This window comes from Leishmania mexicana, chromosome 23 (genome assembly GCF_000234665.1).
Source record: "Leishmania mexicana MHOM/GT/2001/U1103 complete genome, chromosome 23".
In the NCBI taxonomy this organism is placed as follows: domain Eukaryota; phylum Euglenozoa; class Kinetoplastea; order Trypanosomatida; family Trypanosomatidae; genus Leishmania; species Leishmania mexicana.
The window spans coordinates 604,443-617,412 of NC_018327.1; the positions used below are offsets into that span (position 1 = coordinate 604,443).

The 12,970-nt window shown below is 61.7% G+C and overlaps 2 protein-coding genes across 2 annotated transcripts in view; both read left to right on the forward strand.

Annotated features, from left to right (window-relative positions):
* Positions 1–9,822, forward strand: part of LMXM_23_1310 (putative dynein heavy chain) — a gene marked incomplete at both ends in the record, with an annotated part of 14,274 nt that extends 4,452 nt beyond the window's left edge. The window contains one exon of the mRNA XM_003875724.1: positions 1–9,822. This exon is cut by the window's left edge and continues 4,452 nt beyond it. Coding sequence (XP_003875773.1) covers positions 1–9,822 — 9,822 coding nt within the window.
* A 1,374-nt stretch (positions 9,823–11,196) lies between these two features.
* On the forward strand, positions 11,197–11,766 carry LMXM_23_1320 (conserved hypothetical protein; the record flags this gene model as incomplete). Its single annotated transcript, XM_003875725.1, has 1 exon — positions 11,197–11,766. The coding sequence occupies one exon, from the start codon at positions 11,197–11,199 to the stop codon at positions 11,764–11,766; it is 570 nt and encodes a 189-aa protein (XP_003875774.1).
* Between the last annotated feature and the right edge of the window lie 1,204 nt (positions 11,767–12,970).

Consider the following 12,970-nt stretch of genomic DNA (forward strand, 5'->3'; position numbering starts at 1 on the left):
AAGCTGAACAGCGAGCGCATGCTGGATGACATCGAAGACACCCGGCGTGAGGTTCTGCAGTTGCGCAAGGAGATGGAGCAGATGGACGTGTGGCTGCGGCTGAAGGACGACATTGACCTCATCAAGAAGATCCTGCCAATCATCGACGACCTGCGCACGCCAGCCATCCGCCCCCGTCACTGGGAGCAGCTGAAGGTGCAGCTGGATACGTCTTTTGAGCTGGATGATGAGACATCGTTCTGCCTGCAGCGGCTGATGGAGGCGCACGTGGAGATGCAGGCTGAGTTTATCGGCAACATGGCCATCGCCGCCCGCGAGGAGCTGAAGATCGAGACAGACCTCGAGAAGATCGCGCTTGTTTGGGAGGAGACCTGCTTCACGATTGAGCCGCACCAGGGCTACCACAAGATCACCGCCGTCGAGGACATCAACACGTCCCTGACGGAGCACCTCATGATGCTGAGCTCGATGAAGATGTCCCGCTTCGTCGACAGCTTCCGTCCACGCGTGGTGATGTGGGAGAAGCACTTGTCGCAGGTGGCGGACACGATCGAGGGGCTACTCTCGGTGCAGACCAAGTGGATGTACCTCGAGAGCATCTTTATCGGCAGTGAGGACATCAAGCGCAAGCTCGTGGCCGAGTCGAAAAAGTTCGACTCCATTCATGCGCATTGGCTCTCCATCATCGCCCGCCTTGTCAGCGACCCGAACGTGGTCCGCAGCACGCGTCGCGACAACTTGCTGGAGCAGCTGAACAGCATGAACTCCGACCTCGAGCTGATCCAGCGCAGCCTGGAGGGATTTCTGGAGGACCGCCGCCGCTGCTTCCCGCGCTTTTACTTTCTCTCCAACGACGACCTGTTGGAGATCCTCGGGCACACCAAGGACCCGGAGAAGGTGCAGCCCCACCTGCGCAAGTGCTTCGAGGGGCTCTACCGGCTGTCGCTGAAGGAGGGCCGCAACAACCGCGTCTTTGCCGGGGGCATGTCAGCCGTCGATGGTGAGGAGGTGCCATTCAGCCCACCGCTGCAGGTGGACGGCCTGCCCGTGGAGGTTTGGCTGCACCGCGTCGAGGTCAAGATGCGCGATACGCTAAAGTCGTGCCTGAACACGACTCTGAAAGACCTTCAGGACAACGTTTACATCCCGCGGCGTCCCATCAACCGCGACAAGCTTCGGCAGTGGGTGGAGCAGCATGAAGGGCAGGCGCTCATCACGGCTGCATGCATGAACTGGACCTTCCAGACCGAGGTTGCCATCGCGGAGTACGGCGACCTGCACCAAAGCGGCCTCAGCCTCGCCCGTCGAAAGCCCTCGCCGCTCTACAAGGTGTACAAGAAGTGGAAGGGTCTCATCCGAAAATACTGCCAGATGGTGCGCGAGCCGCAGTCGCGGCTGCAGCGCAACAAGCTCGTGGCGCTTGTCACCATCGAGGTGCACTCTCGCGACATCCTGCGCCACCTCCTTGCCCACCGCGTGCACCTCCTGGATGACTTTGAGTGGACGCGGCAGCTGCGCTTCTACCAAGAGAACGCAGGGTCGATTGGTGATGTCGCGAGCGAGGCGGGCATGAGTGACTCCGGCGCCGTCATCGCTGCAGGCGCCGGCGAGCCAACGTGCGTGGTACGTCAGACCAGCGCGGTGGTGCAGTACGACTACGAGTACCTTGGCAATAGCGGTCGTCTCGTGGTGACGGGGCTGACCGATCGCGCCTACATGACGCTGACAACGGCCCTGCAGCTGTTCCGTGGCGGACTGCCGCAGGGCCCGGCCGGCACGGGCAAGACGGAGACGGTGAAGGACTTGGGCAAAGCGATTGGCAAGTACGTGATGGTTTTCAACTGCTCCGACGGCCTCGACTACCGCTCCGTCGGCCGCATGCTGAGCGGTATTGCGCAAACCGGCGCGTGGTCGTGCTTCGATGAGTTCAACCGTATCGAGGTGGAGGTGCTCTCGGTCGTGGCGCAGCAGATCATGTCCATCTTGTCGGCCGTGTCGGAGCAGAAGCGGCACTTCCTCTTCGAAGGAACGGAGATCCCGCTGAACGTGAACTGCGGCCTCTTCGTCACCATGAACCCCGGCTACGCCGGCCGCTCTGAGCTGCCGGACAACCTCAAGGCCCTGCTCCGGCCCATTTCCATGATGGTGCCGGACTTCACGCTCATCTGCGAGATCACGCTGCTATCGGAGGGCTTCGAGGAGTCGGAGTCGTTGTCGAAGAAGGTGTCCATCCTCTATGAGCTGATGGAAAAGCAGCTGTCGAAGCAGGACCACTACGACTTCTCCCTACGCAACATCAAGGCGGTGCTGGTGCAGGCCGGCAACTTGAAGCGCGAGAACTTTCCGGGCACGGAGCAGCAGCTCTGCCTCAAGGCCATGAAGGACATGAACCTGCCCAAGTTTGTGAAGGAGGACGTGCCGCTGTTTCTCAGCATGCTCGGCGACCTGTTTCCGGGTGTGTCGCCTCAAGGGGCCGGGTTGGAAGAGCTGCGGGCGGCGACAGTCGATGAGTTGGAGGCAGAGAAGCTGCAGGTAAGCGAGCACATCATCACGAAATGCTTGCACCTTTGGGACACCCTGCACACCCGCCACGGCGTGATGGTGGTCGGCCGCACCGCATCTGGCAAGACGATTACCTGGAAGACGCTAACGGGGGCACTGCGGAGACTGAAGGAGGCCGGCGTGGACGGCCCGTACGAGGCGGTGCGCGTCTCGCTGCTGAACCCCAAGTCGGTGACGCTGGACGAGCTGTACGGCAGCTACAACCAAGCGACGCGCGAGTGGAAGGACGGCATCCTGTCGGACCTCATGCGCCAGATCTGCCGCGACGCGACGGACCCCAACTACAAGTGGCTACTGTTTGACGGCCCCGTTGACACACTGTGGATCGAGAGCATGAACACCGTGCTGGACGACAACAGGATGCTAACGCTGAACTCCGGCGAGCGTATTAACATGAACCCGACCGTGCGCATGATGTTCGAGGTGCAGGACCTGTCTCAGGCGTCGCCGGCCACGGTGTCCCGGTGCGGCATGGTGTACTTTAGCGTCGAGGATCTCACCTGGAGGCCGTTCGTGAGCACGTGGCTGCAGTCGCGCCGCGACTTCGAGGTGGCCATGAACGCACCCAAGCCAGACAGCACCATCAGCGAGCTGCAGGCGTTCGTGGATGAGGCGCTGACTCGTGCATTGCAGTTCAAGCGCAGCGAGTGCGTTGACCTGATCCCGACGACGGAGTTCAATACGATTCGCTCCTTTACCACGATGCTGGACGCGCTGGCAAATACCGAGGCGGCCCCGGTGATGCCCGGGGGCACGCAGTACCAGGCGGCGCAGGCGGGAGAGCACTACGTGCCGCAGCTCCGCATGATGGCGATGTTCTGCCTCATCTGGGCCGTGGGCGGCAGCCTGACAACCGACTCCCGCCGCAAGCTCGATGCCTTTGTGCGAGAGATGGACTCCTCCTTCCCGTCGATGGAGACCGTCTTCGAGTACTTCCCGGACCTGTCGTCGCTGCGCTGGGTCGGGTGGGAGGAACACCCGGACGTGCAGAAGCCGTTCGCGCCGCCGTCGGACACGCCGTACTACGAGCAGATCGTTCCCACGGTGGACATGATTCGGTACTCGTACATTGTCTCGCAACTCGTGCTCAGCAGCGTCCAGCTGGTGCTCGTCGGCACCACCGGCACAGGCAAGTCACTCATTGCGAACAAGGTACTGCACGATCTCCCTGCCGACATGTACGTCGCGACGCACCTTCACTTCTCCGCTCAGACGACGGCGAAGAACGTGCAGGACATCATCGAGGGCCGTATGGAACACACCTCAAAGAAGGTGTGCAACCCGCCAGGCGGGCGCCGCATGGTGTGCTTGATCGAGGACCTGAATATGCCAGCCAAGGAAGTCTTCGGTGCGCAGCCGCCGCTCGAGCTGCTGCGGCAGTGGATGGACAACGGCTACTGGTACGACCGCACGACGCGCTCCAAACGGCTCGTGAATGACATGCAGTTGCTGTGCTGCATGACCTATGGCCGCCCAGACATCACGGAGCGGCTGCTGAGCAAGCTGAACGTGTTCAACGTGGCGTTCCCAGCGGAGCCCGTGGTGGTGAGGATTTACTCTTCCATCCTGGGCCACCGCTTTGCCCCCTACGCCGACCTCAAGGGGTACGTGGACGCGGTCGTACGTGCCACCATCGAGGTGTACATGAAGGTCTCTACCGATCTCCTACCCATTCCAAGCAAATCGCACTACCTCTTCACCCTTCGCGACCTCAGCAAGGTGTTCCAGGGTATCTACGGCTGCTATCTGGAAGGAATCACGAGTAAGGAGCACCTCGTGGCGTTGTGGGTGCACGAGTCGCAGCGCGTTTTCTCGGACCGGATGAACGATCCGGCGGACAAGGTGTGGTTCCGACAGCTGCTCAACGACAAACTGAACAACGTGTTCCAGACAAAGTGGGCGAACATGCTCAAGGCGCGCGGGAAGGACTCGCGGGGCCAGGCCTTGTCGGAGAGCGAGAGCCCGATCTTCGTCGATTTCCTAGACGGAGAACAGGACGAGATGGCGAAGTACAAGCTAGTGCCGTCGATGGAGCAGCTGCGGCAGATTGTGGAGGAGGGGCTTGAGAACTACAACACCGAGCCTGGCGCGCGGCCGATGAACCTCGTCTTCTTCGCAGACGCACTCGAGCATCTGTGCCGCATTCACCGCGTGCTGCGCCAGCCGCAGGGCAATGCGCTGCTGGTGGGTCTCGGCGGCAGCGGCCGCAACTCGCTGAGCCGACTCGCCACGTACCTCGCCGGGTACTCGATGTTCACCATCGAGATTCACAAGAAGTACGACCAGGACCGCTTCCACGAGGATCTGCGCACCCTCTACAAGGCGTGCGGTGTGAAGCGGCAGCAGAAGGTGTTCTACATCGCCGACACGCAGCTCGTCGACTCGTCGTTCCTTGAGGACCTTAACAACATGCTCTCCGCTGGAGAGGTGCCCAATTTGTTCGCCAAGGACGACCTGCAGCAGATCAACGACGACGTGCACAAGCTGGCTCTTCTGAGCGGGTGCCGAGATTCGCCTGATGAGCTGTACAACTTCTTTGTCCGACAGGCCCGTCAGCATCTCCACCTCGTCATCGCCATGTCTCCTGCCCACAAGCTCTTCCGCGTGCGCCTGCGTCAGTTCCCGGCGTTGGTGTCGTGCACGTCGATCGACTGGTACTACGCATGGCCGAATGCGGCGCTCAAGGAGGTGGGGCTGCGCCACCTGCGTGACTCGCGCGCCGATTCCGCGGAGTCGGACGAGCTGCTGGAGACGATCAGCGACCTCTTCGTCTTTCTGCACGACACGACGAACCAGAGGGCGGAGCAGATGCGGGTGCAGATCCACCGCCACACGTACGTGACGCCGTCCTCCTTTATCGACCTCGTCCGCGGCTTCCGCTCGATGCTGCACAGCAAGCGCATCGACATTATTGAGCAGCGCGACAAGCTTGCAAACGGTATGTCGAAGCTGGAGGAGACGAAGGTGACGGTGAGCGAGATGCGCGAGGCTCTCAAGGTGCAGGACGAACGGCTGCAGGCCAAGTCGGCCGAAGTGAGCAAGGCCACGGAGAGCATCCAAGCGCGGCAGCACATCGCAGAGGAGCAGCAGACTCTCGTGGCGTCCGAGAAGGTGAAGATCGAGCAGACAAAGCGGTCCGCCTTGGCGGACCAGGCCGAGGCGCAGGCCGATCTCGACCGAGCCATGCCCACCCTGCTGGAGGCCCAGGCGGCGCTGGACAAGCTGGACAAGAGTGACATCAACGAGGTGAAGTCGTACAAGACGCCGGCCGTAATGATTCGCACGGTGATGGAGGCAGTGCAGACCGCGCTGCACCGCAAGCTCGACTGGGACGAGGCGAAGAAGTCTCTGAGCGAGCCCAAGTTCATTGACATGCTCAAGACGTACCACGAGACGCACGACATGACGGATCAGAAGCTGCTCAACGCGCTGGAAAAGTACGTGAAGCGCAACGACTTTACGCCGGCGGCGGCGAGCGCTGTGTCGAAGGCGGCGGGTGGACTGTGCCAGTGGGTGATTGCGATCCACAAGTACGGCAACATCTACAAGGAGGTGCATCCGAAGATTGTGAAGAACGAGAACGCGCAGCAGAAGGTGCGGGCGCAGGAGGAGATGCTGCGCCAAAAGGAAGAGAAGCTGCAGAAGATCATGGACGAGGTGCGCCAGCTCGAGGCGGACCTGCAGGCGAACATCGCTGAGAAAAACCGCCTCATGGCCGAGGCGCGTGCGACGCAGGACAAGCTGAACAAGGCCCAGATCATCGTCGACGGTCTTGAGGGCGAGCGTGGGCGGTGGACAGAGTCGATTGCGCGCTTCGAGCTAGACCTGGAGAACATCAACGGCGAGACACTCCTGGCCTGCGCATTCATGTGCTACTGCGGGGCCTTCACAGCCGAGTACCGGCAGCTGCTGTGGCAGAGCTGGATGAAGGAGGTGCGGCGGGTGCAGCTGCCGCTGAACCGAGACTACGACTTCGTCAACTTCCTCGCTGACCCGACGGAGGTGCTTGACTGGCAGCAGGCCGGGCTTCCGGGCGACGAGTTCAGCAGGGAGAACGGCGCCGTGGTTGTCTTCGGTCCTCGCTATCCTCTCATGATTGACCCGCAGCAGCAGGCCATCAAGTGGGTGAAGCGGATGGAGCGCGACAACGGTCTCAAGATCATTGACCCGAAGCAGCCGGACTTCCAGAAGACGGTCGAGTACGCGATCCAGTTCGGCTGCCCGCTGCTACTGCAGGACGTGCTGGAGGAGATCGACCCCTTGCTCGACCCCATCATGTCCCGCTCCTTCATCATGAAAGGCAAGCGCAAGCTCGTGAAGGTCGGCGACAACTACGTTGAGCTCAAGGAGGGCTTCAAATTATACATCACCACCCGCCTGCCGAACCCGCACTACACCCCGGAGACGTGCACGAAGGTGTGCCTGCTGAACTTTGCGGTCAAGGAGCAGGGCCTGGAGGAGCAGCTGCTGAAGATTGTGGTGGAGAAGGAGAAGCCGGAGCTGGAGCACGAGAACGAGCAGCTCATCCTCCACACCGCCGCGGCCAAGAAGGAAATGAAACAGCTGGAGGAGGACATCCTCGACCTGCTCTCCACCTCCCAGGTGTCGCTCCTCGAGAACCAGCGGCTTATCGCGACGCTGCAGACGGCCAAGGTGACGGCGGCGAACATCCAGAACCAGCTGCAGGTGGCAGAGACGACGTCTGTGAAGATTCGCGAGGCGCGCGAGGAGTACCGCGAGTGCGCGCGGCGTGCCTCGCTGCTGTTCTTTGTCCTTGCCGACCTCGGCGCCATCGACAGCATGTACCAATTTGCCCTGGACTCCTACATTCAGCTCTTCCAGACGAGTATACGGCGCTCGTCGGAGAAGATCGTGTCTCACGAGATGGAGGAGCGCATCAAGACGCTGAACGAGTGGCACACGGCCGCCGTGTACACGAACACGTGCCGCGGCTTGTTTGAGCGCCACAAGCTGCTCTTCGCCTTTCACATGACGATGCGCATCCTGCAGGCGCAGGGGCTGGTGAGCATCGAGGAGTACGTCTTTATGATGCGGGGGGCGCAGATGCTGGACAAACAGAGCCGCTTGCCAAACCCCGCAAGCGCGTGGCTCTCCGAGCGTGCGTGGGATCACGTTTTGGAGCTGGAGCGGCTGAGCACCTTCCACGGCATCGCCGTGCACTTTGAGCAGAGGCCCGATGAGTGGCGCAGGTGGTACCTCCTGGAGAGGCCCGAGGAGGCCCTGCTGCCGGAGGAGTGGGAGGCGCGGTGCGGTGGCAATGCGCTGCAGCGCATGATCTTCACGCGATGCTTGCGCCCTGACCGACTTGTCTTCATGGTTTACGAGTTCATCGAGGAGCAGCTCGGCAACCAATTCGTGGACCCGCCTGTGTTCAACCTCAAGGACACTTTTGACGAGAGCACCAACACGATTCCACTCATCTTCGTGCTCTCCAACGGTGTGGACCCGACGAAGCAGCTGCAGTTGCTGGCGCAGCGTGAGGGCCGTGAGCTGAAGGTGCTAGCGCTTGGGCAGGGCCAGGGTGACAACGCAAAGCGTGCCCTGCAAGAGTACAGCCAAACGGGCGGGTGGGTCTTCCTCGCCAACTGCCACCTAATGGTGTCATGGCTGGTGGAGCTGGAGAAGATCATCGACGCCATCTTTGAGCAGAATCCGCATCGCGACTTTAGGCTCTGGCTGAGCTCCGTGCCGACGCCGCAGTTTCCCATTGGTGTGCTGCAGCGCTCCATCAAGATGACAACGGAGCCGCCGAAGGGGATCAAGGCGAACATGCTGCGCCTGTACAACACGCTCAGCGAGGATGATCTGGCGACCCGCAGCTCTGAACACCCCCTCATCTACCGCAACCTTCTCTACGCGCTGTGCTTCTTCCATAGCGTGCTGCTGGAGCGGCGCAAGTACGGCACTCTCGGCTACAACGTCCTCTACGACTTTACGTCCTCCGACTTTGACGTCTCGGAGAACATCATCCAGCTGTATATTGGTCACATGCGCTCCGATGCCGTCGAGGACGTTCCGTTCGTCACCATCCGCTACCTCATCGCAGAGGCCTCGTACGGCGGCCGCGTCACGGACGACTGGGACCGCCGCGTGCTGAACACGTACATGGCACAGTACATGTGCCCGGACGCCATCACGCAGAGTCGCTACCCTCTGGCGGCGGCTGACGAATACTGCATCCCGGAAGACTGCAACACGCTTCTGGCGTACAAGAATCACTGCAGCCAGCTTCCCATCACCGACCCGCCGGAGGCCTTCGGGCAGCACGCGAACGCCGACATCGCCAGTCGAATCGCAGAGTCAACGGCGTTGCTAGACTGCCTTATCAGCGTGAACACCTCGCTGGTGCGCGACGGCGGTGGAAGCAGCGGCACCGCGCAGGCGGCCACGCAGGAAGAGCGCTGTCTCGAGATCTTGGCCTCCATCGAGGAGCCGAGCAAGGCCGCCACGCCGAACCTGCTCGACTATACCGCCATCTACGAGTCCACCGAGGGCGACCGCGACAACGCCCTCAACACATGCCTCCTGCAGGAGGTGCAGCGCTACAACGCGCTCTTGAAGACGATTCACCGGCAGAAGGCGGAGCTGCGCCGCGCCGTGAAGGGCGAGATCGTCATGTCGGAGCAGCTGGAGGCTATTTTCAACGCGCTGCTGCTCGGCCGCGTGCCGCCGCCGTGGACGAGCGCTTACCCGAGTCTGAAGCCACTGGCGAGCTGGGCGGCGGACCTCGTCGAGCGCGTGGATCAGATGCGGCTGTGGAGTCAGCGCACGCCGACGGTGTTCTGGCTCTCAGGCTTCACATACCCCACCGGCTTTCTCAAGAGCCTGCAGCAGCAGCAGGCGCGCCGGGACCAGATCTCGATTGACCAGTACGACTGGGAGTACGCCATCCTGCCGAGCGAGGAGCGCGCCATCGCCCATCGGCCCAAGAAGGGCGCGTACGTGCGCGGAATCTTTCTCGAGGGCGCCGGGTGGAACGGGGAGGCGAACACGCTCTGTGAGCCGAAGCCGATGGAGCTGATTGTGTCGATGCCGGTGATTCACTTCAAGCCGAAGCTCCGCACGGGCAAGGCAAAGTCGGCGAGCGTGTACGAGTGTCCTTTGTACATGTACCCGATCCGCACCGGCACCCGTGAGCGTCCCTCCTACGTTGTTGCGGTGGACCTGGAGTCGGGCGACGCGGTGCCAGAGACGTACACGAAGCGTGGTACGGCGCTGCTGCTCTCCACGGACGAGTAGCGAGACGGACTGGGTGTCCGTTCCTACTTCTATTTTTTGTTTGGGTGGTGCTGGTGTGGTGGACGCCGTCGGTGTGCGGCTGCGGGTGTGCAGGCACCCATCCATGTGCGCATAGGCGGTTGCCTGTCCCTGTGTGTTGTGCACGTGGGTTTAGTGGCCACTCATCTTCTCTGCATAGACGGCAATCTATTAGTGCGAGAAGACAGCGCTGCTGATCGCCCGCCATCGCTCTCATCGCTGGCAGTGTGCACGTTGCGGGTGTGAAGCAACCGGCAAGGCGGCGGTGGAAGGGTGAGGGAAGGCAGTCGGCGTAGCACCAGTGGGCGTGTTGGCGCTCACTCTCCCTCCCTCGGCTTCCTCTTCGTGCCTGGCCCGGTGTCTGTCGGGCATGGGTGCGTGTCTGCCACATGTGTGTGGCGTGTTGTGCCTGTGCTCTGTGTAGTGACAGGAGGCGTTTGCCTCCTCAGCGCTGAGCACCTCTCTTGTCCGGATGACGGAATGTGATGCGCACAGACACCAGTCACCCCGAGCGAGCGCGAGGCGCTTTCATCATAGAGGAACCGATCCGACGATCTTGCCGTGATCGCTTCGATGTACAGATCCCCCTTTCATGTTATTTTTTTTGTCGCGTGGCCCGCCCCACGCGGGCCTTCTCCGGGATGTACACGAAATACATGCGTGCACGTGAGCCCCGCACGCATCGGTCATCTTTCTCGATCTCCATGCTGATTCTACTTTAAAACGAAAACCGCCTTCAAAGCCAAGCTCCGCGTGTTTGTACGCGCGTGGGATCTGTGGGAGGGAGGAGGGGAGGGGGTGGAGGCTCCGAGCGCGGGCGCCGCGAGCTCGCATAGGTGTCCTTCAGAGGGGTCCCCAGTGAGGGTGTTTGCCCTACCTCTTGTGCACCCGCCCCTCTGCCTTCTCTCTCCCATGCGCTCCACCGTGTTGCTGCTGTCTATATGCATCGCGCACCGCCACTTTTCTGACAGGGGCCTCATGCCGGCACGTGTGTGCCGCGGAGTGCTGGCGAAGGGAAGGCGCCGCCGACCTCCTGGTGAGGCACGAGCTCAACCCGCGCGTTTTTTGTCATGATCCGCTGCCGCATCTCACGCTCTGTTTCTTCGGACTCCCCTTCACCATCTCTCTCTCTCGCGCGCGCACGGATAATGACTGCGGTGCAATGCACTCGCACTCGCACTCGCACTCGCGCACGCGAACTTGGCCGCCTGCCGCACACATTCTTATCGGTGCACGACGCCGCCCACGCAGAGGCGGTTACCAGGTAACCGGCGCACTCGCCCTACACAGCAGGCGAGAGAAAGCGGCCTCGCACACCGTGTCTGTTCTTTATTCCTCTCCGCTCTCCTCTCGCCAATGGCCCAGATGCTCGGCTGGGGTGCGAGGCGCATGTCTAGCAGCAGTGAGCTGAAGGATGTGGACATGTACGTGTACGTGGAGCCGGCCGGGCTGCTGGGCCGCTTCCTTGGTCGCCCGCTCCGGCTCAAGGTGCAGCAGTTTTCGTTCCTGGTGAACCGGCGCGAGCACGCGCTGCAGCGCGTGGAGGTGAACGCAGACTCGCTGTTGCCTCAGTGCGAGGTATACATGCCGTCTCGGTTCGAGCGAGTTCCGTTGAACTTTTCCGAAGTGGAGCGGGTGATGCAGCGGACGCGGAGCTATGTGCTCAACGTTTCCCGGTATCCTCTCATCACCTACGACGTCGAGGCCAACACGAGCGACGCTGTTAAGGGTACACTGAACCTGCACGGGGCGAGGCACACGGTGGAGTGCAGCAAGGCAGTCGAGGGGGCTGAGCTAGTGGTGCGCTGCCCGGTGCGCTTGAGTCAGTTCCATGTGCCGCCGTTCAGGATGTGGCTGGGGCTGTTCACGCAGGCGGACACGATCGAGGTCGAGACACGCATTCCCGCCAAGGCGCTGAAGCTGTGAGTGAGTGGTGGTGAGGTGGTGCGGGAGGGGAGTGGAGGGAGGGAGGGAGGGGGGCGGACCTGATTGTCTGAGCTCAGATGTCCAGCTTGTGTTTGGGTGAGTCGCGAGGGGCAGAAGGATGTATGAGGCTTGACGTCCGCTGTCTCTCTCGCTCGCTTCGCTCTCCCTGACCGCGCGGCCTCTTCCTCGTGTCGCCTGCCGTCTGCCGTGTGCAGCGGTGCCTTGGTGGGTGCTGATGGGCCTGCTCCTTGTACATGGATGATGTTCGGTCTTGCTGGGTTTATCGTCACAGGCGGTTGCGAGTGCATAGGCGTCAAACAACGAAGGTGCGTTGGACGAGGAGAAGGCGAGGCGGCGGTTGGCAGGCGACGGCATGGCCGACATCACAAGCACATGGCTGGCCGAAAGTGCCTCTGCGTCTCCCCCGCCGCTCTCTTGGCTTTACGCATGAACAAGTGAGAAGGCGCATCAGCTGCAGAACAGCTCACAAGAGTAACAGGTGTGTGTGTGTGTGTATGCGTGAAGTAGGGGCAGGTCTCTCTCTCTGGAGGTCATCCTCGAAGATGACGATGAAGGCGTCGGCGCATACGCTCGCGGTGTCACGTTTACGCGGGTCTTCTCCCCTTACCCGCTCTCTTCTGAGCTTCCCTCCCACCTACATCCATCTCTCTCTCCCTCCCCATCTCGCCGCTCCTTCGTGAGCACTGGTACACGTGTTCGCGCTAACCTTCGCCTCTCCTCTCACCTTATCAATTCTAGCGTGCGTGCGCTACAACACGGGCGGCGGCCCGGCTCCGCACCCTTCTTGTCTCGCGAAGGCGCACGGCGACGGTAATGCACAGTCCCTCCCCAGACACGCATGCACGCACTCACCTATTCGATACCCCATCGCCGTCCTACACTGGGCGCGACCCGGCGGCAGCTCAACTTTGCCGGAGGGCAGGAGCGCGCGACCCGCACATCTTTCCTGTCTCGTCTCTCTCCGATTCTTCCCCTTTCTGCTGCTCGTCATTTTTCATTGGCCGCCAATGCGTGACTTCCGCGTCTACCCATCATCCACCAACACCACTGAGCTGTGCAATCCTTTGCCTCACCCTCTCCTTCCATCTAGGTGCTGTGCCCCCCCCCCCTCTCCCCCCTTGCCTCAACTCCTGCTGCGCATGCGTGTCTTGCGCCCCCCCCCCCCCGTGAGGCGACGACCCTA